Source organism: Monodelphis domestica, chromosome 5 (assembly GCF_027887165.1).
Source record: "Monodelphis domestica isolate mMonDom1 chromosome 5, mMonDom1.pri, whole genome shotgun sequence".
NCBI classification, from domain to species: domain Eukaryota; kingdom Metazoa; phylum Chordata; class Mammalia; order Didelphimorphia; family Didelphidae; genus Monodelphis; species Monodelphis domestica.
Genome location: NC_077231.1, coordinates 99,496,089 through 99,522,982, shown reverse-complemented (window position 1 = coordinate 99,522,982; position 26,894 = coordinate 99,496,089). Strand labels below are relative to the sequence as shown.

General features: G+C 48.0%; 1 protein-coding gene and 1 long non-coding RNA gene across 2 annotated transcripts; one reads left to right on the top strand and one right to left on the bottom strand.

The window, feature by feature from the left end:
* The first annotated feature begins 1,878 nt into the window (after positions 1-1,878).
* IFT27 (intraflagellar transport 27) lies at positions 1,879-23,900 on the top strand. Its single transcript, XM_007503427.3, has 7 exons — positions 1,879-2,250; positions 14,619-14,698; positions 16,029-16,088; positions 17,726-17,785; positions 18,340-18,457; positions 19,204-19,313; positions 23,680-23,900. The coding sequence occupies exons 1-7, from the start codon at positions 2,217-2,219 to the stop codon at positions 23,776-23,778; spliced, it is 561 nt and encodes a 186-aa protein (XP_007503489.1). The 5' UTR covers positions 1,879-2,216; the 3' UTR covers positions 23,779-23,900.
* Positions 14,398-16,592, bottom strand: LOC103104729 (uncharacterized). Its single transcript, XR_001624810.2, has 2 exons — positions 15,538-16,592; positions 14,398-14,758 (listed from the first exon to the last, which is right to left on the bottom strand). It is a non-coding gene; the product is annotated as an uncharacterized LOC103104729 (long non-coding RNA).
* Positions 23,901-26,894: the final 2,994 nt, after the last annotated feature.

Here is a 26,894-nt window from a genome sequence, read left to right as displayed (position 1 = left end):
CCCCGCAAAAAAGGAATGATTTATAAAAATGTCATCACCTTCCTTCTTTCTGCCATCAGTCAGTAATTATCAAAGCTCTATTTTTTGCTCAGCAATGCATTAAACCTTCTGAGGGAAACAGAGGGAAAAGGAGATAGAATTGAATTAAGTGAGATGCAGAAAGCAATGGGTTTCCATTCAAAGGCCCTTCATTTTGAGTCCTAGCACTGTGAAACCAAGGTGCTTCCAGCTTTAAATCCTCTAAGAGGGCTTTCACATTTACAAATTACTTACCCTGGATTATTTCAGTAGGCTTGGGCCGTACCAGGACTATCACCCCCATTTTCATAGATGAGGAAACTAAAGCTGAAGCAGAGAAATGGTTTGTCCAAAGACCCAGGGCTGGGGAGGGTCCCCTGAAACTCGGATGTGCTGACTCCATTTAAATCCAATGCTTGTTCCTTTATAACAGAGACTCAACTCTTGTGTAGTGTGGGGAATCCTGTAGATAGAGCCTTTTCTATGAATCATCTTTTTAAATCTATAAAATAAAATAAAAAGAGCCAACACTTTATCTTGACCTTTAAGGTTTGCAGAGTTTATACATATGTTAATTCATTCTGATCCCCACCACACACCTTTAAGTTAAGGGCTATCATCAGCCCCATTTTCCAGATGAGTCAGAGAGAAGTAAGTGACTAGTGTTTTGGGCAGACTTCAGAGCCTTCTAGTGAAAGGGAACTAGGCCAACGAACCCTGTGTGATAACCACATTGACCCCTCCACCCTGTGTGATAACCACATTGACCCCTCCACCCTGTGTGATAACCACATTGACCCCTCCACCCTGTGTGATAACCACATTGACCCTCAGTGAGTTCCATGGTCAGCCCCAAGTTTGCCTTGGAAATTGCTTCGGGGAGGAACTCCCTTTGGGCTCCTCCCTGCGCGTGTGAAAGTGTGTTACAATAAAGTACCTCTCTGTGCTGATTGCATCGTCTGTTCTGTTCCTTTTGGACTTCCAAACGGACCCTAACACTAGCTACCCACAAAGGATTACAAAATAAGACAATTTCACTGAAAGATAGTTATTGGTAGATATAGATAATAGTTGCAATATATAGTTCTCCTTCTTTCATACACACACACACACAAATACTTAAAAGTCATGGACAGTAGGCTATAGAGCTGGAGGGAAAGGACCTGGGTTCAAACCCTATGTAGTTTAATACTTGTTTGCTGTAGGTAAATATCTGGGCCTACCTAAGCCTCAATTTCTTCATCTGTAAGATGAAAGTATGGACTTAATGACTTTCTAAGATCTAAATCTATGATCTTACAAATTATCTTTCAAAGACCTCAACATAATCCCAATTTTAACTGGTTGGGAAAGAAGGAAAGGGGAGATGATGTAAATACACTTTTGTTCTCTGTGTTTATTGGTAGGGGAAGTGACCAAAAAAGAAAAACAAAGAACTTTATGAACTCTAATTTGTGCAAAATATAAAAAATAAAACTTTATAAATTTCAATTTGTCCCACCACCACATAAAAAAAAAAGGGGTTTCCCCCATTCCTTTCTTTTCAGTGTGAGCTGGAGTTGTTGCATCGGCCTCTACAGGGTGGTCCCTTGGGGTCTAACACGCTTCGCATCACATTGGCTACTTTTTCCACATCTGTCTGAACATCTGAGGTCTCCCGCCCACTCCTTGCGCAGGCGCAAATTAGTGAGAGGTCACCTATAGGGTGAACCAATTTCCAAAGATAGGAGGGGATGACATACTATTCTCATTCTCCCCTGTTTCTCCAATTTAGTACATCCGAGATTCTGACCAATCAGAAAAGTTTTCGTCACTAATTGCTGAGTGGCGAGCCTGACGATTCTTTTCTGGGGGCTCAAAATAAGATAGGCAATGGCGGGAGAAGAGGGGAGGTTCGCTGTCCTGAAAGGGGCGGGAATGGTTGATGTAAAATATTGACCATTCATACAAGGATATATCTTGATGAGCAGCCTCGTTGTCGAATGGAATGAAGTATAAAGGTTCCCGCCTCACGTAACCTATAGGTCCCACCCCAGCACGCTTACCAGCGCACTCGCTAGCCAATAGGATACCTACACCGGAGGCGGTGGGCGGTCATGGCGTCGTTGCTAAGGAGGCGTCGTTGCTAAGGTAGCAGCAGTGAAGGAGGGGAAGCTCTGGATACGGATCCCGACTCCTCCTGGGTCTCCACTGCGATCATGGTCAAGCTGGCAGCCAAGTGCATAATGGCAGGTGAGCCTGGGACCGAGGTGGAAACTAAGGCACAGAGAGGGCCTGGATCTAAGCTGGGGCTCAGTCCTCTCCTACAGAGAGGGAAACTGAAGCACGGGGCGGTCATCGGGGGCTCCCAAGGGTCAGAGGATCAACATGTCTTGTTTTGCAGGACGATGAGGCCCTGGAAGGGCGGGGGCCACGTGTGCAGGTTCACTCAGGATGTGGGCATCCTGGAGGCAATGTCACAAGCCCCCCACCCCACTTTAGGGGTTCAAATCCAAGCTATGCTAGTTCTTTGTTTTGTGACCCTGGGCAAGTCACTCCCCTTCCCCCCGCCCCGTCTGTGCCTTAGTTTCCCCACCTGTAAAGTGAGGCTAGGCCGGCCCATTTGGGGTCCCAGGGTCACATTTCACTTCTCTCAGCAAGATGAGGTAAACCCCCACTGTCAACCCCCAGGACCTGAGCCTCAGTTTCCTCACTCTGATTTAAAAAGCCAAAAAGAGGGGGTTGGACTGGATAGCCTGGGAAGACCCCTCCAGTTCTAGAGCTGTGATTCCAAGTGGCAGGGTCAGGATTTGAACCCCCAGTCTCTGACTTCAGGGTTGATACTTTCTCTACTACACCACAGCTGCCCCTCCCATCTGACAGGCTCCAAAACTCCACAGCTGGCTAGTACCTCAGAAACCTCCTGACTAGTGCAGTTTGCTGCAATTCAGTCCAAGCATTTATTAAGCACCTACTGTATACTACCCTCTCTGCCTGCATTCCATTTATTTATTTGTTTGCCTATTTACTTAACACTTTGTTTACCTATTTATTTGGGGGGCTTTGCTTTCCTTAGGAGAGAGTACTTCTTGGGCCCAGTTCCCTTTCCCACCAGCACCTTCCTTGTAATTTATCATGTCAGAGCTGGGAATTACAGCCCAGGATGACAATGGTAAGAATGGATCAGCCTGGAGCTGGGTGGCACAGTGCTAGTGCCTAGAGACAGGAGGTCCTGGGTTCAAATTTGGCCTCAGACACTAGCTAGGTGACCTTGGCCAGGTCATTTACCCTCCATTGTCTGGCTTTTACAAAATCTTCTGTCTTAGAGTTGCTTCTAAGTCCCCTCTCCTCATTTTACAGAATAGGAAAAGGAGACCTCAAGAGGGGTACTGTGGTATAATGGAAGGAACGCTGACTTAAGTTCAAATCCCAGCTAACTTATTTACTACCTATGTTATTGTTGTTCAGGCCTTCATAAACCCATTTGGGGTTTTCTTAGCAAAGATACAGGAGTGGTTTGCTATTTCCTTCTCCAGTTCATGTTACAAATGAGGAAACTGAGGTAAACAAGATGAAGCCACTTGCCTAGCATCACCCAAACATTTGGGGCCAGATTTGAATTTAGGTTTTCCAGACTCCAGGTCTGGCACTTTACCCACTGTGCCACCCTAGCTATGTGGTCTTTGCCAAGACCCTGGTCCACTCAGAGTTTCAGTTTCCTCCTCTCTAAAATAAGAGATCTGGATCCAGCTTGTGCCAGAAGTCTGAGTCTGTAATCCCAAGACATCATGTGGGCAAGGAATGAGTGAAAACCTTCAAAACAGGGTCCTCACACTCCAAATTCTGCTCACTCATGGAGATGCAAAGGCAAAGTTTGTGCAGCATTACTCAAAAAATCACTGGAAGGGGGAGAGTGTGACCAAGGTAGTCAGGAAAAGGCCTGATGTGAGAAGCGGCCACTCAGGCCTGGATCCAAATCCCCTTCTACAACTGCATCTCCTCTCTGCTTGAAGACTTCGGTGACAGAGAACTTACTACCTACCAAGGCAGCCCAGTCTGTTTTGGAACAGCTAGGAGAATGAGGGAGTTTTTCTTATACCCCCTCCACCATTCCTTTTGCTCTTAAGAAAGATCCTGGGGGCAGCTGGGTAGCTCAGTGGATTGAGAACCAGGCCTAGAGACGGGAGTTCCTGGGTTCAAATGTGGCCTCAGACACTTCCTAGCTGTGTGACCCTGGGCAAGTCACTTGACCCCCATTGCCTAGCTCTTACCACTCTTCTGCCTTGGAGCCAATACACAGTATTGACTCCAAGATGGAAGGTAAGGGAGGGAGGGAGGGAGGGAGGGAGGGAGAGAGAGACAGAGAAAGACAGAGAGAGAGATCCCTGATTTAAGGGTAACAGACATGATTTGGACTTGGCTCCTTGGATTCAAAAGTCAGCACTTTTTCCTCCACACCAAGCTTTCTACCTGTAGAACTTTATGACAAGAAGGGGCCCTGGCATCTTTGATGAGAGCTGGAAGGCCCTTAGAGATGGAGTTCAATCACATACTTTACAGTAAGATTAGGAGACCTGCCCCACATCCCACAGAAAGGGACGGTGGTGACAACATCTGAAGCCTTGGCTGCCACATCCAAGCTGACTCCTCTCAGCCATCATTCAGCTGGCTAATATCTAATACCTGGGAGCTAATGAGAGCCGAGTCTTTAAGTTAAAGATAGTCATCCTCACCAACATGTCCCCTCCTTGCTAGGTTGGAAGCTCCTCATCTTTCTTCATTGTCCCCAGCATTCTCAACCCTTTGCCCATCTGGAAAATAAGGGGTTGGTCCCTTAATGACCTCTGAGACCTTTCCAAGAAAAGCAGGCACAGACTTTGGGTCTTCCTCAGTGTTCTGTGTTTCTCCCTGGCCAAGTGATGGGCACACAGCAGATGCTGAACTGATAAATATGCCTCCAAAGAATCAAGTACTTCCCTCCTAACAAGCAAACATTAAGTTTATCATTTAGTACAGGGGAACGGCTCATCCCCAGTTAACTGACAAATCTAAAAAACGTACAAGAACGAAGACTAGGTAAAAGGATCGTGGGCAATCTGAGGAGGGAGACATCTCTTTCATCTGCTAGAAAGCAAGGGAGGGAAAGGAATCAGAAAATGCTCACAGAGGAAGCAACCCTGGCATTGGCCTTGAAGGAAGGGACATTCTTGGGTTTGGGGCCTGGAGGCCATTTCAGATGGGAGGCACTGAGTACCGAGTTCTCCTTTTAGAAGGCTGGCAGAGGGTTAAATACTTATATTTGTAATATGGAGATGATCCTAGCGACTCCACCCCCACACCATCACCTCCCAGGGTTGTGAGGATCAAAGGAGATAATAATAATCATAAAGCGTTTAGCACAGTGCCTGGCACATAGGAGGTGCCCTGTAAATGACAATTATTATTATTATAGAGCCCTTAGCTATTTCCAAAATGTTTTCTTTGATATTCTCTGAAATAATTGCATTAATGGCTCCACTTCACAAGTGAGTTAACAGAGCCTTAAAAAGGTTCAGTGATTTCCCCAAATCACCCTGACAGGAAGTGTCAGAGCCAAGGTTTGTCATCCTTCCAGTGCTTTTATTCATTTGAATCCTGGTCTCCTCTGACTGAGTCTGGACAGGGGTGGGGAGATCAGACAAGGAAGCACAATGGGGCCATTCCATTTGAGGACAGTAGGAAGTGTTCTCCCTTTTATTGACCCAGATGGACCTGCCTGGACTTTCCGTCCTTTGATTCAAGCTCTCACATAGGACTTGGCTAGATGAGGAAGAGTGAGGAGTCTGTCCAAGATGGCATGGCAGGAAAGAGGGAGAAGGAGGAAGAAGCATTGAAGAGTAGAAGAGACACGGCATCCAAGTGGACCCAGAGCCCAGAGGATGTGGAATTTAAAGACTGCCTTTGACCAGGTCCATTAACCTTTGGGACCTTGGTTTCCTCAGCTGTAAAGTGAGAAGGTTGGACTAGAGCAGTGATGAGACCGGTTATCCAAACAGCCACCCTCACTGCATGTGAGCCCCTCTCCCTTACCCCAGACAGGGGAGGGAGGAAGTGCTCCCATTGGGCTGCTGAGAGCAGAGGGATAGGTGTAGAGAGAGGGAGGGGAGCAGCCCCCTCCAGCACTTTTGAGTTTCCATAGGGTTGCCAACACAAGGCTAGATCAGACCTTAAGACCCTTCCAGCTTGAAGTCTATTCTCCGATGAGAAGGCATAAGCCAAGAGGGATGTGCAAGGAGTGCTTTGTGCTGAATAGGCCATTGACTCTAAAGGAGGGAGCAGGAGGAGATGGAGTTGGCCACATCCTTCATAGACAGGTTGGAGAGGGTCTTAAATGGCAGACGCAGAAGTTACAGGGGCAACAGGGAACGTTTGAAGAATGTCGAGTGCCGGAATGGCTTAGGCACAGCGGCGTTTCAGGAAGATGAGTCTGGCAGGGTGGGTGGAAGGGAGGAGAGGCTGAATAAAGGGAGGACGGGAGGTTCTGGCCTGAGCCAGAGTGTTGGCGCTGCTAATAGGAAGAAAGATAGATGGGAGATCTTTGTGAAGAAAGATTTGACAAGGATTGGCGCCTAATTAGGCTTTAGGGAATGCAGGCCGAGAGAATCAAAGATGACTGAAGTTTTGGGTTTGGGGTCATTAATGGAAATGGGCAAGTCAGCAGAAAGCAGCCATTTTTCTGAAGAGAAACTGCATTTAGTCATTAGGGTTCTGATGTGTTGAAGTGCAGTGGGGAAGGCCTGACATTTAAGTGGGAATGGTCAGCAGGCTGGTGGGAATGGGGGGATTGAAGACTGGGCTAAAGGTAAAGATTGGGGAGTCAGCTAGTAAGTTAGACCTGGGGGAGGTCTGAGCTCAGAAAGGGAAGACTAGATGGTTTAGAACCAAATCTTAGTGAATCCAGGGGGCAGGATAAGAAGCCCAAAGAAACAGAATGAGCGACCTGCCACAGGGATACAGAAGGAATCTAGGCCTTGTTGATCGGAGCTTCCTCCTCAAAGACCACGTACCCCAACCCCATCCTCCTCCCTTTGTGCAGATGAGGCCTGAAGAGGTTGTTCAAGGTCACAAAGACAAAGAAGTACCAGGTGAGATTTGAACTCAAGTCTCATGACATCAAACCCAAGGGAAGAGTTTCAAGGAATGTCAGGTGAAATGAAAGGAGATCAAAGAGGATGATGATTGAGAAAAGGTATTTGGAGAGGAGGAGATCAGATCTTTGAGCATTGCCACCAGAATTGGTGACAGGGTGAGGTGGGATATCTGGTTTTCCCCTTGTCTCCAAGAATAATTTCTAAAATCTAAGAGGTCTTATACCTACTTAGCAAGAGGAATTAGTTAATATGGGAAATTAATAAGATTATAATAAGTTAGGAATTAATTAATATAGGAAGCTACCTGATAGTGATTCTTCCTCCAGTATTCAGCCCCCTGATGAGCTCTTTCCTGCTTTCTCTAGCACCTCCCTTGCCCCCATGATGGCTTCCTTCCCCAGAAGCCTGGTGTCTCTGTCTGTAACTCCCTCCCAACATGAACTGATTTATCTTGAACTTTATTTAAGGATGTGATTCATGCTTTGTCTTAACTACCAAAATTACCCATTGTGGTAGATGGTCAATCCCTCTTCCCTTTCTCTGTTAAATGATGCCTCTCTCTCTGAATCATAACAGGGCTCAAAACTCCAACTTCAGGAAGCCCAGAAGACTAGACTTTTACAGTTAGAGAGGACCACATAGATCTAAACCAACCTCTGGGGGAAATTACAAAATTTCATCTACAACATAGCTAATTAGAACTTCACCCCAAGCAATCCATTTCATTTTTTACCTGTTCTAATTGTTAGATCATTTTTCCTTTGGCTGAGCCAAAGTCAACCCCTTCCTCCTTTCTTCTGCTCTGAGTTAACTCTGCCACATGAAGAAGAATTACAGTTTTCAAATTTTTGAAGACAGAATTGTCCTTCCTCCTATCCCATAGTCTTCTCTTTTCCTGTTTCATCATGGAATCACATGGTGTTCCACCTAAAAAGAACCTAGATCATCCATTCTATCCCTCTCACTTTACTATTGAAGAAACTGAGGCCCAGAGGGGAAGTGACCTGCCCAGAGTTACATGAGGGGGAAGTGCCATAACTGGGATTTAAATTGAGACCCTTTGTCTCCTCAGCCTCACTGCCTCGATAGTTCCTTTTATTGATCATTGTTTATATTTCCTCTCTTTCCTCTTCTTTCTCCTATATATATGCTCTAGCTTGCCAATGCCCTTCTAAGACAAGGGGCCCCAGCTGGCCCCAGTACTTGAGAAGTGGTTTAACCAGTACAGAGAATAAGAGGGCAGTTGGACTTTAACCCAGTGAAAAAATTTTGGATTGATCTGTTGGATAAGAGCCCCAGGGCATTTCACCAGAGAAGGTCCCCATTCTTATACGTTCACAGAATGAAAGATGAAAGGGCATTCAGAGACCATCTCACAAATGAGGAAACTGAGGCATGGAGAAGAAAAATGATTGACTCAAGATCCCCCAGACAGAGCAGGAGTTAGAGGTGCCTCCCTAATTCTCTTGTCCAGGACCTTAGAGACAGCTCCTTTGATTCTAAACTATACAGCTCTTGATCACCAAAGGTGGTAACATCTCATCCAACCTGAACCTGAATAAGAAGCCCACATTAAAGCAGCCCCAGGCTTCTCTGCATACCTATTTCACTCCCCATTAACCCTCACTGTTAGAAGCTCTATAGTACATGTCTACTCATTGTTCTTAGTTCTGCCCCAGTAGGCAGTTAGCTAGCTCCTTGAGGAGATGAGTCCTCCTACCACCCAGCAACCCTTCCTTAAGGTGCTGGCCTGGATTATCAGATGGAAGAAACCCTAGTTCTGACCACCTGCAAACAATTCATTCTTTGCCTTGGGAAGAAACTGGAGCTGAAGAAATCATTAAATCTGCCAACAGAATTAGTAGAAGCCTCTCTGTCAGCCAGCTCCAAACCCACGCAATTCATATTAGCATCTAATCTATCTCACCCCACCCCCTCTTATAAATTGGAATATAATTAGTTTGTTAAATGACTTGCTGAAATTTAAATATATTTGCCTTGAAATCCTTGTTAAAAAAAAAAAAAGTTTAGCTGGTGTGACTTAGTGAACCCATGATGGTTCTTAGTGGTCACCCTTTCCTTTCAAAGTGCTCACCTATTGGCCCTTTCCTAACCTGGGCCTGAATTTTATGAGGAATTTGTTTGTCTTTCTGGACTGTGGTTTAAAGAATATTCATTCTTTTTTTTTTTTTTCAAAATCAGGAAGTTGACTTCTCTATTCCTATAGCACCTCTAATGTTTGCAGTAATTCCTCAAAGTTCATTATTGATTTTTTTTAACTGTTTGCAAGTTCTTTGAGTTATCCCAGGGTGCAGTTATGCCAGACCAGATGATTTGAATTCATTAAGGGGCAGCATCATACTTTCTCCCCTCCTTCTCCTTGATTTCTATTCCCCATTAATTACTTTTGTTCTCTTTCCCTCCTTAATAGAGAAACCACAGAGAAAATAGGATTTGAGGAATTAGGGGAAAGGAGAGGCCTGGTTCTTCCTTAAACTTCTTAGTCCCCAAATAGCTCTGTTTTATTGTCTTTGGCATTTATTGCATTCCCATGATCATGCTGGGTTTTAGCCTTCCTGACAGTGTTCTTACAGGAGGCCTGAGCCATTTTAAAAATATTTATCCTCGGGTGCCAGCTCTCACTTTCCTCTCTTTTATAAATCCTTTTAAAAATTCAAGCGTATTTAATGAGCTCCCTCTTTAGCTACATCATTCTCTTTGACACCTTCCCCTCCTGTTGATTGGAATAAAGATTGGCATCTATGAAAAGTGTCTGGGCAGAATTTTATTCATCCTTCTTAAACTGACTTCCCTTCACAGACTTTAAGGTAGGATCCCAGGCGCCTATTTTATCTCTGAATTTTCTTTAGTATACTCTGCTGAAGTTTAGGCTGGGGTCCCAAACCCACTATGCTCCAGCATTCATCTCCTTGTCTATCTCAGGCTCAAGATGGTGTGCTCCTGCCCCTTGAGGACCCATTATTTTTCTTTCCCTAGATCTATGGTAGTGCACCTATGGCATGTGTGCCAGAGGGGGCACTCAGAGCCCTTTCTGTGGGCACTAACACTGATGCACCTGCACAAAGTTCACAAGAGTTCATTACTAGAAAGCCAGAGGGATGTGGGCCAGGCTTCTCTCCTCCCCCTCTCCACACTTACCTGAAGATATCACCCACCCCTCTAAAAGGTTCACCATCACTACCTTAGATGGTTCTTCCTCATTGATCACTGAAGAAACCCAGAAGAGCAATGTCTCATGTCACTCTTTCCACCTTCTGAGGAAAGAAGGCATTTTTAACAAGGCCAGTCAGGAATGCCCCCATCAATGCCTCTGTGTCATCTGCCATGACTCTCAGTGCTACTTTGTGACCCTCAGGTCACCGAGAACATCATCCAGTTCCTCTAGGGCCGTGTTAAAGAACCCATGGCAGCGTGATGGAGGGGGCTGCTCCCTTCCCTCTCTCTATACCTATCCCTCTGCCCAACAGCCCAATGGGAGCACTTCCTCCCTCCCCTGTGTGGGGTAGGGCACCATTTGGGCACTCGGTCTATAAAAGGCTCACCATCACTGGTCTAAGCTATACCTACCTCTATACTCTATACCTGCCTCATTGCTGTGTTGGCTCCTGATAGGGGTTGGTTCCTTCCTTCTTTTGTCTTCCCCAGGTGCTCTGCCTGACAGCTCATTCTTTTCCTCAGCTCTGGCCAGTTATACCCACTAAGATTACGCTTGTCTTATTCCTCCATAAATGTGCTTCTCATGTCATTTTATGACCATGGGTTTGATTCCCTCCACTGGCCACAACAATGGGTTTCTGAGCACTCATACCCTCTGAGTGAACGACCAAAAGCAGGGGTCTAGGCAGAAAATCATGCGGAGAGGACACTTTTTAGGGGAACTTACAGCCATGAGTTTATATCCGAGGTCTTGTTTGGAGTGAGACAAAAATCACAGTGCCCACAGGAAGGCCCTGTGAGACCATGTACTTGACTGTTAGTGAAACAATTGGTCAGCACGTAGCCATTCCTGACTCTCGGCTTATGAAGTGTCTACATCTGCTAGGGAAGTGGCACAGAGACCACCCAGTCTCCTGGCATCCTTATTCCAGATGGAATTGCTTGATTTGTTCTACTTCAGCATATACTAAGTGAGTGTATCCAATCAGTCTGTCATAGAATCTCAAATGCTGCTTCAGGACATTCTTCATTTCCTGACAGGCCAAAAAGTGGCCACCTAGCCTCTGCTTAAACACCCCCAGTGGCAGGGCACTCACTCCCTTACTTACAAGGAAGGCATTCCATCTTCTGACAACTCTGATGGTGATATTGTAGAAGTTCTCATTTTCCTCCATAAGGCTTGGTTCTGGATTCTGAAGTTATATAATAATTCAATCCCTCTTCCCTCTTCATTTAATAGTTCTTTAAATATTTGAAGATAAGAGTCAGGTTCCCATCCCCTGCCAAGTCACCTCTTGTCCAAGCTCAATTCTCACTTATAAAATGCCAAAAGGTTTAAAAGCTACTTTCCTCAAAATGGTATCAGCCACCAAGTACAGTTATGATAATTTCCATTTCACAGAAAAGGAAATAGAGGGGGGCAGCTGGGTAGCTCAGTGGATTGAGAGCCAGGCCTAGAGATGGGAGGTCCTAGGTTCAAATCTGGCCTCAGACACTTCCCAGCTGTGTGACCCTGGGCAAGTCACTTGACCCCCATTGCCTAGCCCTTACCACTCTTCTGCCTTGGAGCCAGTACACAGTATTGACTCCAGATGGAAGGTAAGGGTTTAAAAAAAAAAAAGGAAATAGAGGCTCAGATAGGTGAGGTGATATGTAGACCTGTGTGCTCCCAGCAGGTCTACATTGGAGCCAGGACTTGAATCTGGGGCTCCTGGCTCCTCAGGACACAGCTTTTTGCATTCCAACATTTGTTATGAGCAGAGCCCTGGCAGAGGTACAAAGTTTAAGTAAGACATAATCCCTGCCTGCGTGTAACTTACAGTCTATTAGAGTAATCAAGCATAACAATGCCTACCAGATGCATTCAGGAGTTACAAAGTCAAACACTGAGGTCCAAAAGAGGAAGGCATCAGGGTAGACAGCATGGAGGGGGAACCATTTGTATTCAGCTTTTAGTGATGACTATAAACTTAGCAGACAGGGAGGGAGGGAGCACATTCCAGGGAGAGATGGTGTTGTGAACAGGGGCATCCAGAGGGGAGGGGGAGGACTTGGGAGGATCTTTTCAGAGGCTCAAAACAGCTTAGCCAAATCCTAGAGTGTGCTAAGCGAGAGTGCCTCTCAACCCAAGTTCACATGAGGGTAATTTAATGATGCTGACAGGAGCCGATGGGATGGGGAGAGTGGCGAGGAGTGCTTCTGTTCTGAGAAGTGGAGATGAAAGGAAACTTAGCCAAGGCCCAAAATGGACTGCTTAGCTCTGAAGCAGTGGGCCCAAGCTCTTTTGAGTCGTCAAGGACCTGTTTTCAAAGAGACTTTTGTCCTGGGAAGGAAGTCGGGAGTGAGCAGAGGACAGAGAATGAATGGGGGATTTCAGAATGTCCAGGTCAAAAGAACTGTGGAGGGCCCTGTGGGGAGGGAAGGCGAAGAGAGGGCCCCAAGTATGGCAAGCATAAAAGAGGAGTTTGGCGTAGCTCAAGGGGCTGAGAAAGCAGGTGGCCTTGTCAGGGAGCCAGGTGCCGCAGTGGGAATCGATGAGCAGGCTCTTACAGTAGAAAAGATATTGCAAAATGAAAGCAGCCAGGCCATCGCAGGAAAGGCCAACAATCTATGGGAAAGGTGGGGAGGGTAAAAGCAAATAAAAGTCTGGGCACAGACACCAGCCCCCTCGAGGGCTGTAGGACAAAGAGGAATTCAATTTCTCCAAGGCTCGCCTGTATAAAGTCTGCAACTCCCAGAGTGAACTCAGTGCCATAGACCTTTTCGTTTGGAGGCACCAATTTATGGTGCTATCAAGTAACAAGGAAAGCTGAGAAAATCAATCTCAGTAGGTGTAAGATGAGTTTGGCGAAACAAACTGAGCAGCTGCAAATAAAGCTCGAGAAGAAGAGTCTGTAGGGATGAAACAATAACAGTAATAAACTGGCGGGCAGACTTGGATGAGATCACTTGAAAATGGGCTTCAGGGTAGCCAGAATCCTGGTTGCCCTCTTGCTTCCCATAACCGTAGCTGATTTTTAATTTTGTCAGACCACTCATGTCTCTCCCCAGTCCAAATTAATTTATAGGATTAATTTCTATAGAATTTTTAAAGTGAAAAAATACTTTCCCTACTGGAACCCTGCAGAGTGTTATCATTTCCATGGGACAAACTGAGGCCAGAGGAGTTTGTGACTTGCTCTAGGTCATGTAGGTTATAAATGGCAGGGCTGGAATTTGAATCCGTTTTTCTGTCTGTCAATCTGGCCCTCACACTGTGGTTGAACTGGGTCATCTAGTCTTTTTTTTTTAACCCTTACCTTCCAACTTGGAATCAATACTGTGTATTGCCCAGGGTCATACAACTGGGAAGTGTCTGAGGCCAGATTTGAATCCAGGACCTTGTATCTTCAAACCTGGCTGTCTATGCACTGAGCCACCTAGCTGTCCCAGGGTCATCTAGACTTAACCCTCTTATTTTGGAGCCTGTAGAAATGAGGCCCATGGAGAGAGGTGGAGACACCCAAGTTTCCAAATGTCCAAGGGATTGAAACTCAGTCACTCAGGTGGGAATTCCATATCTGAAATGTCCCAAAGCATCACTTTGGTCCTTTGTGACTAGCGCCCAAGGATAGTGTCTTTATCATGAAATGGAAAGGAACGCACCTTCTCGTTGGCATCTGGTTACGCTTGTCATTCCTGCGCTCAGCTCATTCAGCTAGCATCGGCTAGGTGCCTACGTGAAGCCAAGGCATTGCTCTGGGAGCTTCTGGGCATGCAAAGATGAAAACAGAAGGCCTTGTCCTCAGGAGCTTCCCCTCTTCTTCCCCCTCCATCTACTGTCTAGATCTCCTATGGACATAGCTGTGTGCATGTCATTTTAGACTAGCTGGGTCCAAAGAATTGTGCAGTTTGCAGAATAGGGAGTGAAGGTAAAGAGAGGACTTCCCCACCCCCATTAGACTGGGAGCTCCTTGAGGACAAGCTCTTCTTCTGCCTCTCTTTGTATCACCAGTACTTAGCACAGTGCCTGGCACAGAGTAGGGGCTTAATAAATTCGTGTTGACTGACTTACTGTGGTTAACAAGCAAGAAGTACAACCATGTGGGCTTGGTGAGTTTCAATATCTATTCCTGTCCACACCGAATGTCTTAGTTAACCATAACCATAACCTTTTCCCCTTTAGCAGATGGACACAGATGTTTGCAGCATCTTCTCCTGGAACCATTGAGGATGTTAGTTCCCCAGCTGAAGGCAGATAGTTTATTTCAGGACAAGAAAGGTCAAAGTCTGACCAGGACTTTGAGCTTTTCTTCTGCTCCTTTGGCTTCTTAGGAGATGCCACTGTCGGGAAGAGCACCCTGGCTCAGATGTTCCGCAGTGATGGGGCTCATTTCCAGAAGAACTACACATTGGTGAGTATCCATCTGAGGGCAGCACACAGCCAGTGCCAGGCTCTCATGATTGATTGACTGCTAGATGGGATGCAAAGAGAGGAGGAAATCCTTAGAGAAACTGGCAACAATCTGCCCTGTCAGAGAAGAAGCAGCCAGCCAAATAGCCAAATGGAGATCATTTTTACCAAAGGTGTCAGATGACGTGATATTACAGTAACATGGCATCCACAAATCTGACCAGCATCTTAGTCTTAATGTTCAGCACTCCCCCATGGAAGTGGCATGAAATGAAGCCTGTGCAGCCTACATTGAGTACAGTCTCTGCCCTTGAGCTGATAATCTCTTAGTGAGATAAGAAAGAGACACAAATAACTGTATTAAAAGTTAGAAAACAAAAGACCTAGGAAGCATCTAGGTTGCTCAGCGGTTAGAGAGCCAGGCCTAGAGATGAGAGGTGCTGGATTCACATGTGACCTCAGACACTCCCCAGCTGTATGACCCTGGGCAAGTCACTTAACCCCCATTACCTAGCCTTTACCAATTTTCTGCCTTGGAACCAATACACAATATTGATTCTAAGAAGGAATGTAAGAATTTAAAAGAGAGAGAAGAAAGAGGAAGAAAGGGAAGGGAGGAAGGAAGGAAGGAAGGAAGGAAGGAAGGAAGGAAGGAAGGAAGGAAGGAAGGAAGGAAGGAAGGAAGGAAGGAAGGAAGGAAGGAAGGAAGGAAGGAAGGATCCTGTGGGGTAGGGTGGGTAACTATTAACCCCATTTTACCAATGAGGAAATGGATACCCAGAGAGGTCATTTCTCCTTGTAAGTGACAAAGACCTCCTTCTCCAGTTCTCTTACCATTACCTTCATGCTAGTAGTGAGCCTTCCAAACCCAAACGCATGGGGAGAGACATAGAAGAGGGAGTTATGTGGGTCCCTGGGGACAGACTCCCTCCACAACTAAGAAGAGGCTGAGGGCCCATGATCAGTGGGCACCTGCATTACCCCCCTCCCACCACCCACTGAAGAGGTTGCTGTCAGGCCCAGAGATCACAATGGTGCTGGTTTCCTTGGCGGTGAGAAGGTCTCTATGGCTGCTGGTTCCAAGCATGTAAACTTGGTGAAGGTCTTTCTAAATCCCTCTCTGCAGGAATACAAGAAGCTCGGAGCCTTTGAGAGGAAGAGCATCCCCATTCACTCATTTATTCATTCATTCCTAGACTTTCTCTCCCCCTTCAGAGATCAAGGCTTTAGAAGGCGCAGCTCATTCTCATCCTCCCGTCCCTGCCATGCCAACCTGGCACCATGAGCCTCTGAAGCCTTCCCCTGCTAATCTTCTTGGTTTTCATTGGCAGACCACGGGGGTGGATTTGCTGGTGAAGTCCTTGGCGGTTCCTGACACAAATGACAGTGTGGTGAGTCCTCCCTGTACCATAACCTGATGCTGCTACTGCTCAGCCCTGCTCTCATCTGGCCAGAAAGGCTTCCTCTGTGCCTGGGATGGTCCTGCTTCTCAGCCTTTGGAATCCAGATCCTGAAACTGGTTTTAGGAAATCCTGTCAAATCTTGAGGTCCATCCAGCATGCAGCCTGTCCGACCTCCAGCCACCACCTGCCTCCTGAGATTTGTATTTTCCTTTAATTTATCCAATTAGCAAACACACCCGCACTAGTGGGGCGGGAGAGTCTGGCCCTCGCCTGCCACTGTTGCGTAACTCACTGACACCAGGTGTGATGCTAGCAGGCTCGGGTTAATTAGTCATTGTAATTGTAAAAGATTCATGCAGCCTGCACACATCCAGATTTCTGATCAAGTGCCTCGATGCTGAGAGCGCTGACCGGCAGCCCGTGGTCTGTGCCTCAGCCGCCCCAGAAAGCTGACAGCCTCTTCTTCTTCAGCACTCTCAGGGGTCACACCAAATCATTCCTTTTAGAAAGAATTGGTGTTAAGCCACAGAGATTTATTTGGGAACAAGGTGCCAGATGACCTTTAAATAAGACCCTTTGTCAGGCTGGTTAATGATATGTGTGTTCATTTATATACCGGGCCTTCCTTTGATTTCCTCATCAGCTCGCCACTGTCAGCCAATAACTCTTCTCTGGGGGGCGTGCCTGGAGCATCTTTGGAAGCTGTGGTGGCCTGGCCTCTGCCTGGCCATGCAGGCCCTTAGATGAGGGAAATTAGGTCCCTTAGCCTCACCTTTTGTTCTGATTCACCAGGCTTTGTCCTTTCCCTGCATCGCCTTGCAGAGTCACTTCCCTACCAGGAGGAGGCAGCCCAGAATGTGGGGTTGAGGAGATGACTCTAGACCCCCTCTTTTACAGATGAGAAGCCTGAGGCCCAGAGAGATGATTGGGAGCCAGAAGACCTGACCTTGAATCCTGGCTCTGCGGCTTCCTGCCTATGATGTTCCCTAACTTCTCTCTGCCTCAGTTTCCTCATCTGTAAAACAAGGGGATTGGACCCAATGAGAGGTTCTTCAGCTTTTAGGTATCCTCGTCTCATCCAGCAGTGAGCCTGGTGAAGCCTAGGGATCCCTTCTCACAACCATGCTTCTAAATGCTTAAAGTCAGAGACATACAGTGACGAAGGAAACCAGTTCTACCGAATTGCAGTTATTCCAGTACTTGCCAGGTTAAGCATGGCTCTCCTGTGTCTGTGCTGGCTTTTCCCCACACTCCATGGGCTTCGTAGGCAGCTCATGTGTTATTCCCAGCTGGATGAGTGGCGGGTCAGTGGCTTTTCTGTGGCAAGAAATGAAAGAAGCCAACTATGGAGAGGCCTTCAGTAAGGGCCATTAGATGCCTAATGCAGCTGCTCAGGCAGCGCTCTAATCCTGGCTCTTACCTGGGGTCCCGGGGCTTGGTACGGTCACAGAAAGCACTGTGGAGTGGGAAGACACTTGGTACCACATGCACCAGAATCCCGAATTCTCCCCCTTTCTGCTCCTTTGTCTGGCCTCCTCCCCTTCCCCCAAACCAAGGGCAGCCTTGGCAGTGCCACTGTCCCGTCTTGGGACTGAGCTGTGACCCACCTTTGTGTCTGTTTCTAGGAACTCTTCATCTTTGATTCTGCTGGCAAGGAGCTGTTTTCAGAAATGTTGGAGAAGCTGGTAAGGAGCGGAGAGCACCATTTCCTTCCTAAGATGGTCCCTTGAACCCAGAGCCGCCCCCCCCCCCCCATCTAATACAAGGCGCAGTCTGTAGTATAGCTCTCAGTCTAGACAGTGCCCTTATGGCCCTCGTTTCTTCAGTGGAAGGCAGGGGCCTTGTTCTAGGTTACAAGCTTGGGAATGGGAAGGCCGGGATCCAGACCTAGGCCTTCCAGCTCGGGCCCTCAGAGCAGGGCTCAGTCTGCGGCGCACACACTGATGAAGCTGACAGGCTTCACTTTGCACACTGGATTCAGTTCAGTGGCCGAATGAAGAGATCCTACTGGCTGTAATTGGGGTAACCCCCTTCTGCCATGGCCACTCCCCACTCTTCCTGTGGGAGGGGCCTGCTGCTGACCCAGTGGCCTTTCTGTCTGTCTGAGGCTGAACCCCATTCGAGTGTGAGCTCCTTGAGGGCAGACACTGTTTTACTTCCCCATTGTAGCACCGCGTGGCTCATGGCAAACCCTGAAAAGGATTCTTATTCTCTGTTTCTCTTCTTCCTTCCTTCCCAGTGGGAACACCCCAATCTCTTGTGCCTTGTGTTTGACGTGACCAACGAGCAGTCTTTCAGTAACTGTGCCAAGTGGCTCGAGAGGATACGGTCCCAGCTGCAAGGCACTTGTCTTCCAGGTAGGGGCGGTGGGCCTTCTGGCTTCCCCAGCAGCAGCTCTTGGACCGCAGTCCTGAGAAGTAGAGGAACTGGGGATGACTGCAGGGAAGGGCACGGGATCTCGGGTCGGAGTCCCCGACACGGGAGCAGGCTGAGGGGCTGCAGCCTCGAGGAGACCCTATCTAGAGGGAGCGAGCATTGCTTCAGCATCCACGATGGACTGTCCTCGCTGTCCTGGAGCTCAGATTCTGCTAGGGAGGGAGCAAAGCCTGTGAGAAGTCCATGTCGAGGAAAGGCCAGCTTCCTCCTGGGTGGGGAGGATTAGGGAGGCTCCGGGCTGAGGCCCTGTTGATCTGAGCCTCTGCTCCTGAGGCTACAGACAAACACCAGCTACTGAAGAAGCAGGATGAAAGCAAAGCGTGCTTCTGGCTTCAGCCCTTCAGGACCAGAGAGGGAATCTGTTGGGTTCTGAAGTTGGGTGTTCTCTGTCGCTTGCCCAGAATTCTCACAGTAAGAACCCACATTTCTCTATTGCTTTCTTCACAATGACAAGTACAGGTATTTTGATCCCTGGTGAAAAAACAGAGGTGTAACACAGGGAAGTGACTTATTCAGGGTCACCTCGTCAGAGCCCCTGAGCGCTGGCCACCCCCGGCATGCCTTCCCCATAATATTCTCACACTAGACTTTTTCCAGCCTGGAGAAATGTGAGTGGCACTGCTCGGCTGCCAGCGCTGAACTGTTCTTGTTCCTCTGCCCCAAACAGGTGTATTAGTGGGGAATAAGACTGACCTGGCTGGCAGGCGAGTGGTGGAAGAGAGTCGAGCCCGAGAATGGGCTGGAAGCCACAGCCTGGAATATTTTGAAACTTCTGCTGTAAGTATCTTCTGAAGCTACTGACCCCGAAGCCTGATGGCAGTGGCCTTTCCCTTACCCACATGACCAATGGAATCTTAGAGCTGGGGGGAGGGGGGGCTTAGAGAACAGGAGCCACACGCAGAAATATGGGCTCTTCTCAAGGGTGCTCCTAGGCCCCTGCCCGCTGGAGCAGTGGCCCAGGACAGTGATGAGAAGAGAAGTAATAGCCACTCCCATTTTGAAGCTGTTGCCGTTATCTCGAGCTTTTTACGTGGTCTTCTTTAGCAGACAGCCCTCCAGAGCTCGCCTGAGCAGCAAGTTATCCTTGCCCCCCATACACAAAATTTTATTGCAGCTAGGAGCCTCTGTTAGGCAGGTAGGCGGCACAGGGATAGAGTGCCAGGCCTGGAGTGAGGAAGACCAGGGTTCAAATCCAGCCTCAGATACTTCCCAGCTGTATGACCCTGAATAAGTCAGTTAACCCTGTTGGCCTCAGTTTCCTCATCTCCTAGAATGAGCTGGAGAAGGAAAGGGCAAACCACTCCAGTGTCCTTGCCAAGAAAACCCCCAATGGGGTCCCAAAGACCCAGATATGACTCAACAACAACAACAAAGGAGCCCCGTTGGCCACTTCTCACTGCCGCACGGACATCATGGCACGGCGTTCCCTGGGGCCTGTACTGGCCTGGCACCTTTTATAAATTTCATCAAAATCTGACTCATCTAATCCAACAACTTCACTTTACAGATAAGGAAACAGGTTCAGACAGTTAAAATATGTCAAGCAATTGGGGTGGGGGAGCCGGTCAGAATGCAGAGAAAGGATGAATGGTGCTTTAAAAAGAAGAAAGACGCAATTGCTGCATTTTCAAGAGCATGCAGTAATTCTCCACTGCAGAAGTGTTGTCGGCTAGTTCCTGAAGGGACTTCCTGTAATGAGCCAATCAGAATCGTTGAGCCAGTGCAGGTCCCAGGGATTAGCCGAGGCACACCAGGCCGACCAGGCTTGCATCAGAAGACCCTCAGACCCTGAAGTGAGAAACCCTGAAAATCCCGACTCTCAACCAGGGCTCCATGCCTAGTCCCTCTCTGGATCCCTGAGCAGGTCATGGGTTGGAGGCAGGGTACATGGAAAGGGGGTGCTGTTTCCTTAGGAAATCCTTTCCCCCAAGGCTAGCCCAGTGGCCATCCCATGACTCATTCTTATCACACATTGCACATTCCTAGAGTCAGAGGGAAAAGTCATTAGGCCCAGTAGTCAGAGCACTGGAATTTGAGTACACAAGTACTGGGTTCAGATTTAGCCTAAGACTTCCTCCCTATGTAACCCAGGGTCTCAGTTTCCTCATCTGTAAAATGACAGGGTTGGACTCGGTGGCTTCTCAGGCCCCGGCCTTTAGTGACTGCAGGTCTCTAGACTCTTGCACAAACCATGAGTGCCTTCTTTGTGGGATCCCACATGCCCCGAAGCTCCGGACTGAACTCGAGATAAAATCAGCTCCTCACAGTCATTTTGGGGACAGGCCCTGGACCAGGCATCTCCACAGTTTCCTGGTGTTGCCCCTCTTATCAAAATTGGTGTCCCTGAAGGATAGTTGGAGAGAGATGGGGAAGCTCTTTGCCTTAAGTGCACGTGCTAACTAGCCCTGCCTGCATGGGTGAGGTTGGAAGAAGCCCTTAAAGGTGGTCAAGAAAGCCTTAATTCACAAGGAGACACCCAGGGCAGACGTTAGTGAATCTGGAAGCAAACCAGAGCCTGTCATCTCACTAAGTGAAATACTACCCAAAGACGACCTAGGCTTGGCCCCAGAGGAGAGCTAGCACCGGAGAGTGGCACGTAAGCAGAGCCCAGTTTCCAGCTGATTGAGGAAGAATGCCCTAAGGTTAAAAATGCCCAGTAGGGGAATGGGTAGGAGGCGCCCAGACCTAGAGGAGCGGAGCTTGGGAAAGCTTCCCATTCCCTTTACAGATAGGGAAATGGAGGCCTAGATAGTATGTAATAGCACCAGGATTTGAACTGAGCTCCTCAAACTTCAAATCCAAGGCTATTTCCTTTATGCCCTAGGGATTCCTATAGACCCTGGCTGGACGTTGAGGGGCTTCTGGGAAGGACCCTTTCAGCTCTGGGCTTCCTTGATCCTCAAGGGCATGTACTTCCAGTCTTAGTAGAAGGAGACTTGCAGGTTTTAGGCTAATTCAAAGGAACCATTTATTTGCAGGAAGAGCAATAAATCAAGGGACTTCATCACCCAAAAAGCTTCTAACCTACAAAATACAATAGGTTCAAGAAAGAATTTGATAAGTTTATGGACAAAAATCTCAAACCCTTCTTGTTAAAGTTGGGAGTCTTTTAAGGGGAATAATTCACCTCAAAGAGAGGCCTTTTGGAGGTCTCTGTTATAGTTCTACAGAGCACACTGTCTGGCTCCCCTGCCTGGGGACTGTCGTAGGCTTATCCCAGCAGCCACTGCATCTCATCTGGCCCTCTGGCAAGCACATGTTGGCAGAAACCATGCTTCAGGGTCTCCAGTGATGGAGGTGATGCTTCCCACTAATGAAACTGCCATCAAAACATAATCATTCACCTTCCAGAGGATTCTTTGCTTTCACAGAGAATTCGCTTTAGAAATCCTCTTTCTGCTCCATCCGCTGTGGGGCATCCAGGCTTATTGCTCCTGGGCACATACATTCACACAGTGGCTTCTGCCACAGAGCCTGAGGATGGTCTGAGGTGGAAAGTGCTTCCCTCCTGAGGCTTATTAGAGTTCAAGTTCTTGTAGAAAAAAGGAAGGGAAGGGAAGGGAAGGGAAGAGAAAGGAAGAAGGAGAAGGGAGGATCCATTAGGCACCTACTATATGCCAGACAGGATGCTAAGGGCTGAGAATAGAAATAGAAGAGTCAGCATCTGCCCTCAGGAGCTTACACTCTTAAGAAGCAGAAACCCCCTGTGTGCCTGAGGGATTGGGGAAGGGAGTTTTTGGCTGATGAATTGATTTCTGGGGCTGCCAAGTGAACTCCCCTGCCCAGAAGCACTGGTACGGTTGCCTGGGTTGCTGTGCCCTGATCGGGAGATGGGGAGGGGGTCCAAGGCAGATGACAGGATCTTGTGATCACTTGCCCATCAAGATGGCACAGCACTAGTGGGGGGGTTACACAGCCCAGCTAAGGAGAAGCAGGACAGAGCACCCCACATCTAGCAGAGTGGGATGAGATGATAGGCATCTGGGGTCACACCACCTCCTAGCCAGTACACTGATTTGCTGAGTAATCATTTGTGTCTCTCCATCATAACTTGTCATTTCCCATCTGTCCAGGGGCCGAGGAGCCTCTGTGAATTCAGCAATAATGCAAGTGGGTAGAGAAACTATGCAGAGCTCTCCATTCTCCATGGGTTCCTTAAAACCCTGCATTAGCACAACTGTAACATCTACTAGGCTAGTGGGGAATTGATTACCTTTGTGTTACAAGTTCCCCTGCTGACAATCCCCTGCTAGTCCTGAAAGGCTCATCTGCCTTGTTCCTCTCTTCCTGAATGGATTAGTAGTAAGACTACCGGACATGGAGGCAAGACATCTGGGTTCTAAATCAGAGTGGAGGCTCTGCCACTTTTTAGCTGTGTGACCTTGGACAGGTCACTCGACTTGAATTTACATATTTATTAAGCTCTCTGGGCTCAGTTTTCCCATTTCTAAAATGGAAGGGTTTCTGCACACAGTGACTTCTGAGACCCCATCCAGGGCAGAGACACCTAGGCATATCTACACAGACCTCACTGAACCTGGAGTGAGGGAGTCTTATGTTCAAATCCAGGCTCACACAACTGTTTGCTAGTTGTGTGACCCTGTACAAGTGTTTTAACCTCTTTGCCTCAGTTTCCTTCTTTGTAAAATGGGGATAATAAGAGTACCTACCCTCCAAGATTTTTGTGAAGATTTAATGGCATATTTGTAAAAGCACTCAGCAGAGTGCCTGGCACATAGTAGGTGCTATAGAAATGTTCTTCCTCTTCCTGTCCCTTCCAGCTCTAAGCACCCTAATTCTAAATTTCTTGTTCATTTGGGGGATAATCTCCAAGGACAGAACACTGAAGTAGGAGTCATTGCTTCAGAGGACTTAGAGCTGGAACAGACTCGGGCTCATCGGACCAACCCTGCCATCCTAGAGAAGGATTTTTGGACTCCACCCCCAGGGCCTCTCCTTGGACTAGCCTTCTGACTGAACCTCTCATTTGTAGTTGTCTGTTCCATTGGAAACATCTCATCCCTTCCACAAAGGCCCTCCTCTTTCTGCCTGCTTGGAGGGCGGCCCCTTAGGTTCTCCCATGGTTGTAGGTTCTGGGTCCTTTTTCCTCCTCTGACTGAACTCTGACGTCTTCTTTCTGCAGAAGGAGATGGAGAACTTTGAAGCCCCTTTCCGCTGTTTGGCCAAATTGTTCTACCAGCTATACCGGGAGAGAGTGGAGCTCTTTCAGTCACTGGTGTGAGCACCTCTGCAGGCCTCCGTCCTCAGCCAGCAAGAGAAGTAGGCCTGTGCAGTCAGGAGACTGATCCACCTGTGTATAGAGAACTTTCGAAAATAAATTTCCAACCAGGACTTTTTTTGCAATCAAGGCTCATAGGACCTAGGCTTTTTCCTCACAGCGACTCTGTAAAGTAGATCATTCAAGGGTTAGCCCCATTTTACAGATGATCCTCAGTTGTTCCTCCTTGCCTATGCTGTGCCCCTCTCTGCCTGAGCCCACACATGCTCTCCATTTATCTGTTCCCTGGCAGAGAATCACACAGAATGAAAGAGCTAGAAGGGGCCTAATGCCAAGCTTGCCCCCATTTTCCTCTGAAGAACTCAGTGCTTAGAAAGTGGATGACCTACCCAAGGTCACCCAGTCAGGACTTGGACTATGGTTGCTTGATATGAGGACTCTTTTCCCAAAGCCTCACCATTTAGGCATCAGTCTCTGAAAGCCATATGTAGGCTCATCTGGGCACCCCCATGCATTTCACCCAGAGTCCTTGCTGCCTAAGGATCAGGGATGCCACAGGCTGGCTGTAGAAGTCTGGTCCTTTGCCTCTAAGGACACTAATCCGATAGATGATAGGCATAGACAGTAATAGGACCAATATACCATGGTAGGTGCCTAATTGAGATCTGAATAAGAGCCCTTAAATGAGAAAGGTGGGTAGAAAAGCCAAGAAGGCTTCCCAGAGGAAATGGCATTAGCTAGGGGCCTAGCAGAGAGCCTTTCGATTGCTCAGTGACCTTGGGCCTGGTTTTCATCAGAGGCCCCCCCCAGGCCTGGTGGCACCAAGAAGCCATCGTCCCCCTTCTCACTCAGGCTGGCTTGGCAGGGAAGAGGCTCTGAAGGGCCAGAGCTGGCAAGAGCCTCCACTGAGAAAGCAGATGTGTGAAGGGGAGGCTGGCACCCAGCTCCCCTCCAGCCTGGTACAGCAGGAATGTTCTGCACCTGCCCAGGCATGGTGCCCGCAGCCCCCTTTCCCTTCACCCATTCAGTTGTCAGGCTGCTATCCCTGGCACCAGAGCACCCTCTGTCAGCCTGGCTCCATGTAGTCTTTTTTTTTTTTAAACCCTGACCTTCCGTCTTGGAATTAATACTCTATATTGGTCCCAAGGCAGAAGAGCAGTAAGGGCTAGGCCATGGGGGGTCAAATGACTTGCCCAGGGCCACACAGCTAGGCAGTGTCTGAGGCCAGATTTGAACCCAGGACCTCTCATCTCTAGGCCTGGCTCTCCATCCACTGAGCTACCCAGCTGCCCCCCTCCATGTATTCTTAATGAAAGTCCCAACTAATTCTAGCTGCCCAGAGCCTGGGCTGTGCATTGTGTGCACGGGTGCCAAGAACCATATTTCCCTTCATGTATTTCTCCTCCCAAGTGGACCAACGCTAGTCATAACTCTTTGCTTTATGTGGATTCTCTTCTATCCCACACGCTATTGCCAAATTAATCTTCCTAAAACTCCACTGTAATCATGCCCCTCCTCCACTGCCTGGCTCCTGTACTCATCAGATCAAGTCAGTGTGACTGGATTAATTGGGGGGATTTGAAGTCAGAGGGCCTGGGTTGGGCTCCCAGCCCACTCCCTCCCTGTGTGGCCGTGGGAAAGCTGCTGCTTCTCTAGAAAACAAGAGGGTTGGGCTATGTGGTCTCTGGGGTCTCCTCCAGCTCTACATCGAGTACCCAGTGGAAAGTAGCCTGGCATAAAGTTCCTTGACTTTTGCATCAGAAGGGCTGGGTTTGAATCCTGCCTCTCTGTTCAGTGTGACCTTGGACAAATCCTCCTCCATAAAAGACAAGAGTTGGACTAGGCAGCCTATGGTGCCCTCTCAGGTCAGTATCCATGGTTCATCTTCCTTGACTATCTCTTCTAAGAACTTTCTCTTTTCTGGCCATTAATCACAGAATACCAGATCCAGGGCTGGAAGGGACCCAGGAGGGCACCCAGTCCCACTCCATTCATTTTTCAGGAGAGTTGATGGTGATTTCCCCAAAGTAGTAACCATCAGAGGTGAGATTCAAACCCAGGTCCTTGGAGTCTCCTTCACCACACTGCCTCCTGTGATTCTCCATTTCTTCTAGGCTATGTGCTTCCTTTTCCCCACCTTGCCATTCTCATCCTTCTAATTAGATTTGATGACAGCTACCCTGTTTTCCATGTCTTTTGCCCCTGTCCTGTTCTTGGTACTCCAAGGAATATAAGAAATGTATAATCCTACTTGCTGACACTCTTTCTGGTTTAGTGAATAGTTTGGGGTTGGGTGCCAGAAGACTCAAGTTCTAATCTAGGCTCTGCCTCTATCTCAGCATTTGTACTTTGTGACTTTGTACAAGTCACTTAATTTCCCAGGACTTTACTTTCCTCATCTCTTGTTACCCTGCCTGCCTCCGACGTCTCTTCAAGTCCTTGGATTCCAAAACTTCAGCTCCCTGGCCTCAGTTTCCCTCTATGTGACATGAGGGCCCCAGATGAGATAATGACTGAGAGCCCTTTCCCCTAGACCAGCATCCCACAGAAAGAGGCAACATGGTGGAGTGTGCCAAATGCTAAAGATATCGTCAGACCCAGGTTGGAGAATCAGCTCAGATCCTAGCCGTGGGAACTGGGGGGGGGGGGGGGGGGGGATGGGCTTAACCTCAGTCTCTCCATTTTCTCATCTGTAAAATAGGAACATTTGCACTTGGATGATTCATAGGGTTGTCATAAAAGAAATCTCACCCCCAGGCAAGCATTAAGCTTTCATTCAACTGGAGATAGAACTCGTGTCTGCCTGAGTGACCCTGGACCCTCAGACAACAGCAGACCCCAAGACACAGAGCTAGAATGGACTCTGAACCTATCCAACCCTTTCATTTGGTTCCAAGATTCCAGCCCAGATTTTGTGACGCCAAATCTAGAGCCTTTTCTACTCTCCCACAGACTTCACTGCTCTGCACCTCCACTTCCTCATCTATAAAATGGTCCAGGCCAGAGATGGCAAACCTTTTAGAGACCGAGTGCCCAAGCTGCACCCGCACGCTGCATGTGAGCCCCTGCCTTACCCCAGACAGGAGGGAGGATGTGGGTGATGAGAGGAATGTCCTCAG

What these genes read in the sequence shown, in the direction of transcription:
- IFT27 (XM_007503427.3), top strand. Translation starts at nt 2,217, where the DNA reads ATGGTCAAGCTGGCAGCCAAGTGCATAATGGCAG. An exon ending in CAGAAATGTTGGAGAAGCTG is followed by an intron (nt 17,786 to 18,339) that starts GTAAGGAGCGGA and finishes CTTCCTTCCCAG; the next exon opens with TGGGAACACCCCAATCTCTT. An exon ending in GCAAGGCACTTGTCTTCCAG is followed by an intron (nt 18,458 to 19,203) that starts GTAGGGGCGGTG and finishes TGCCCCAAACAG; the next exon opens with GTGTATTAGTGGGGAATAAG.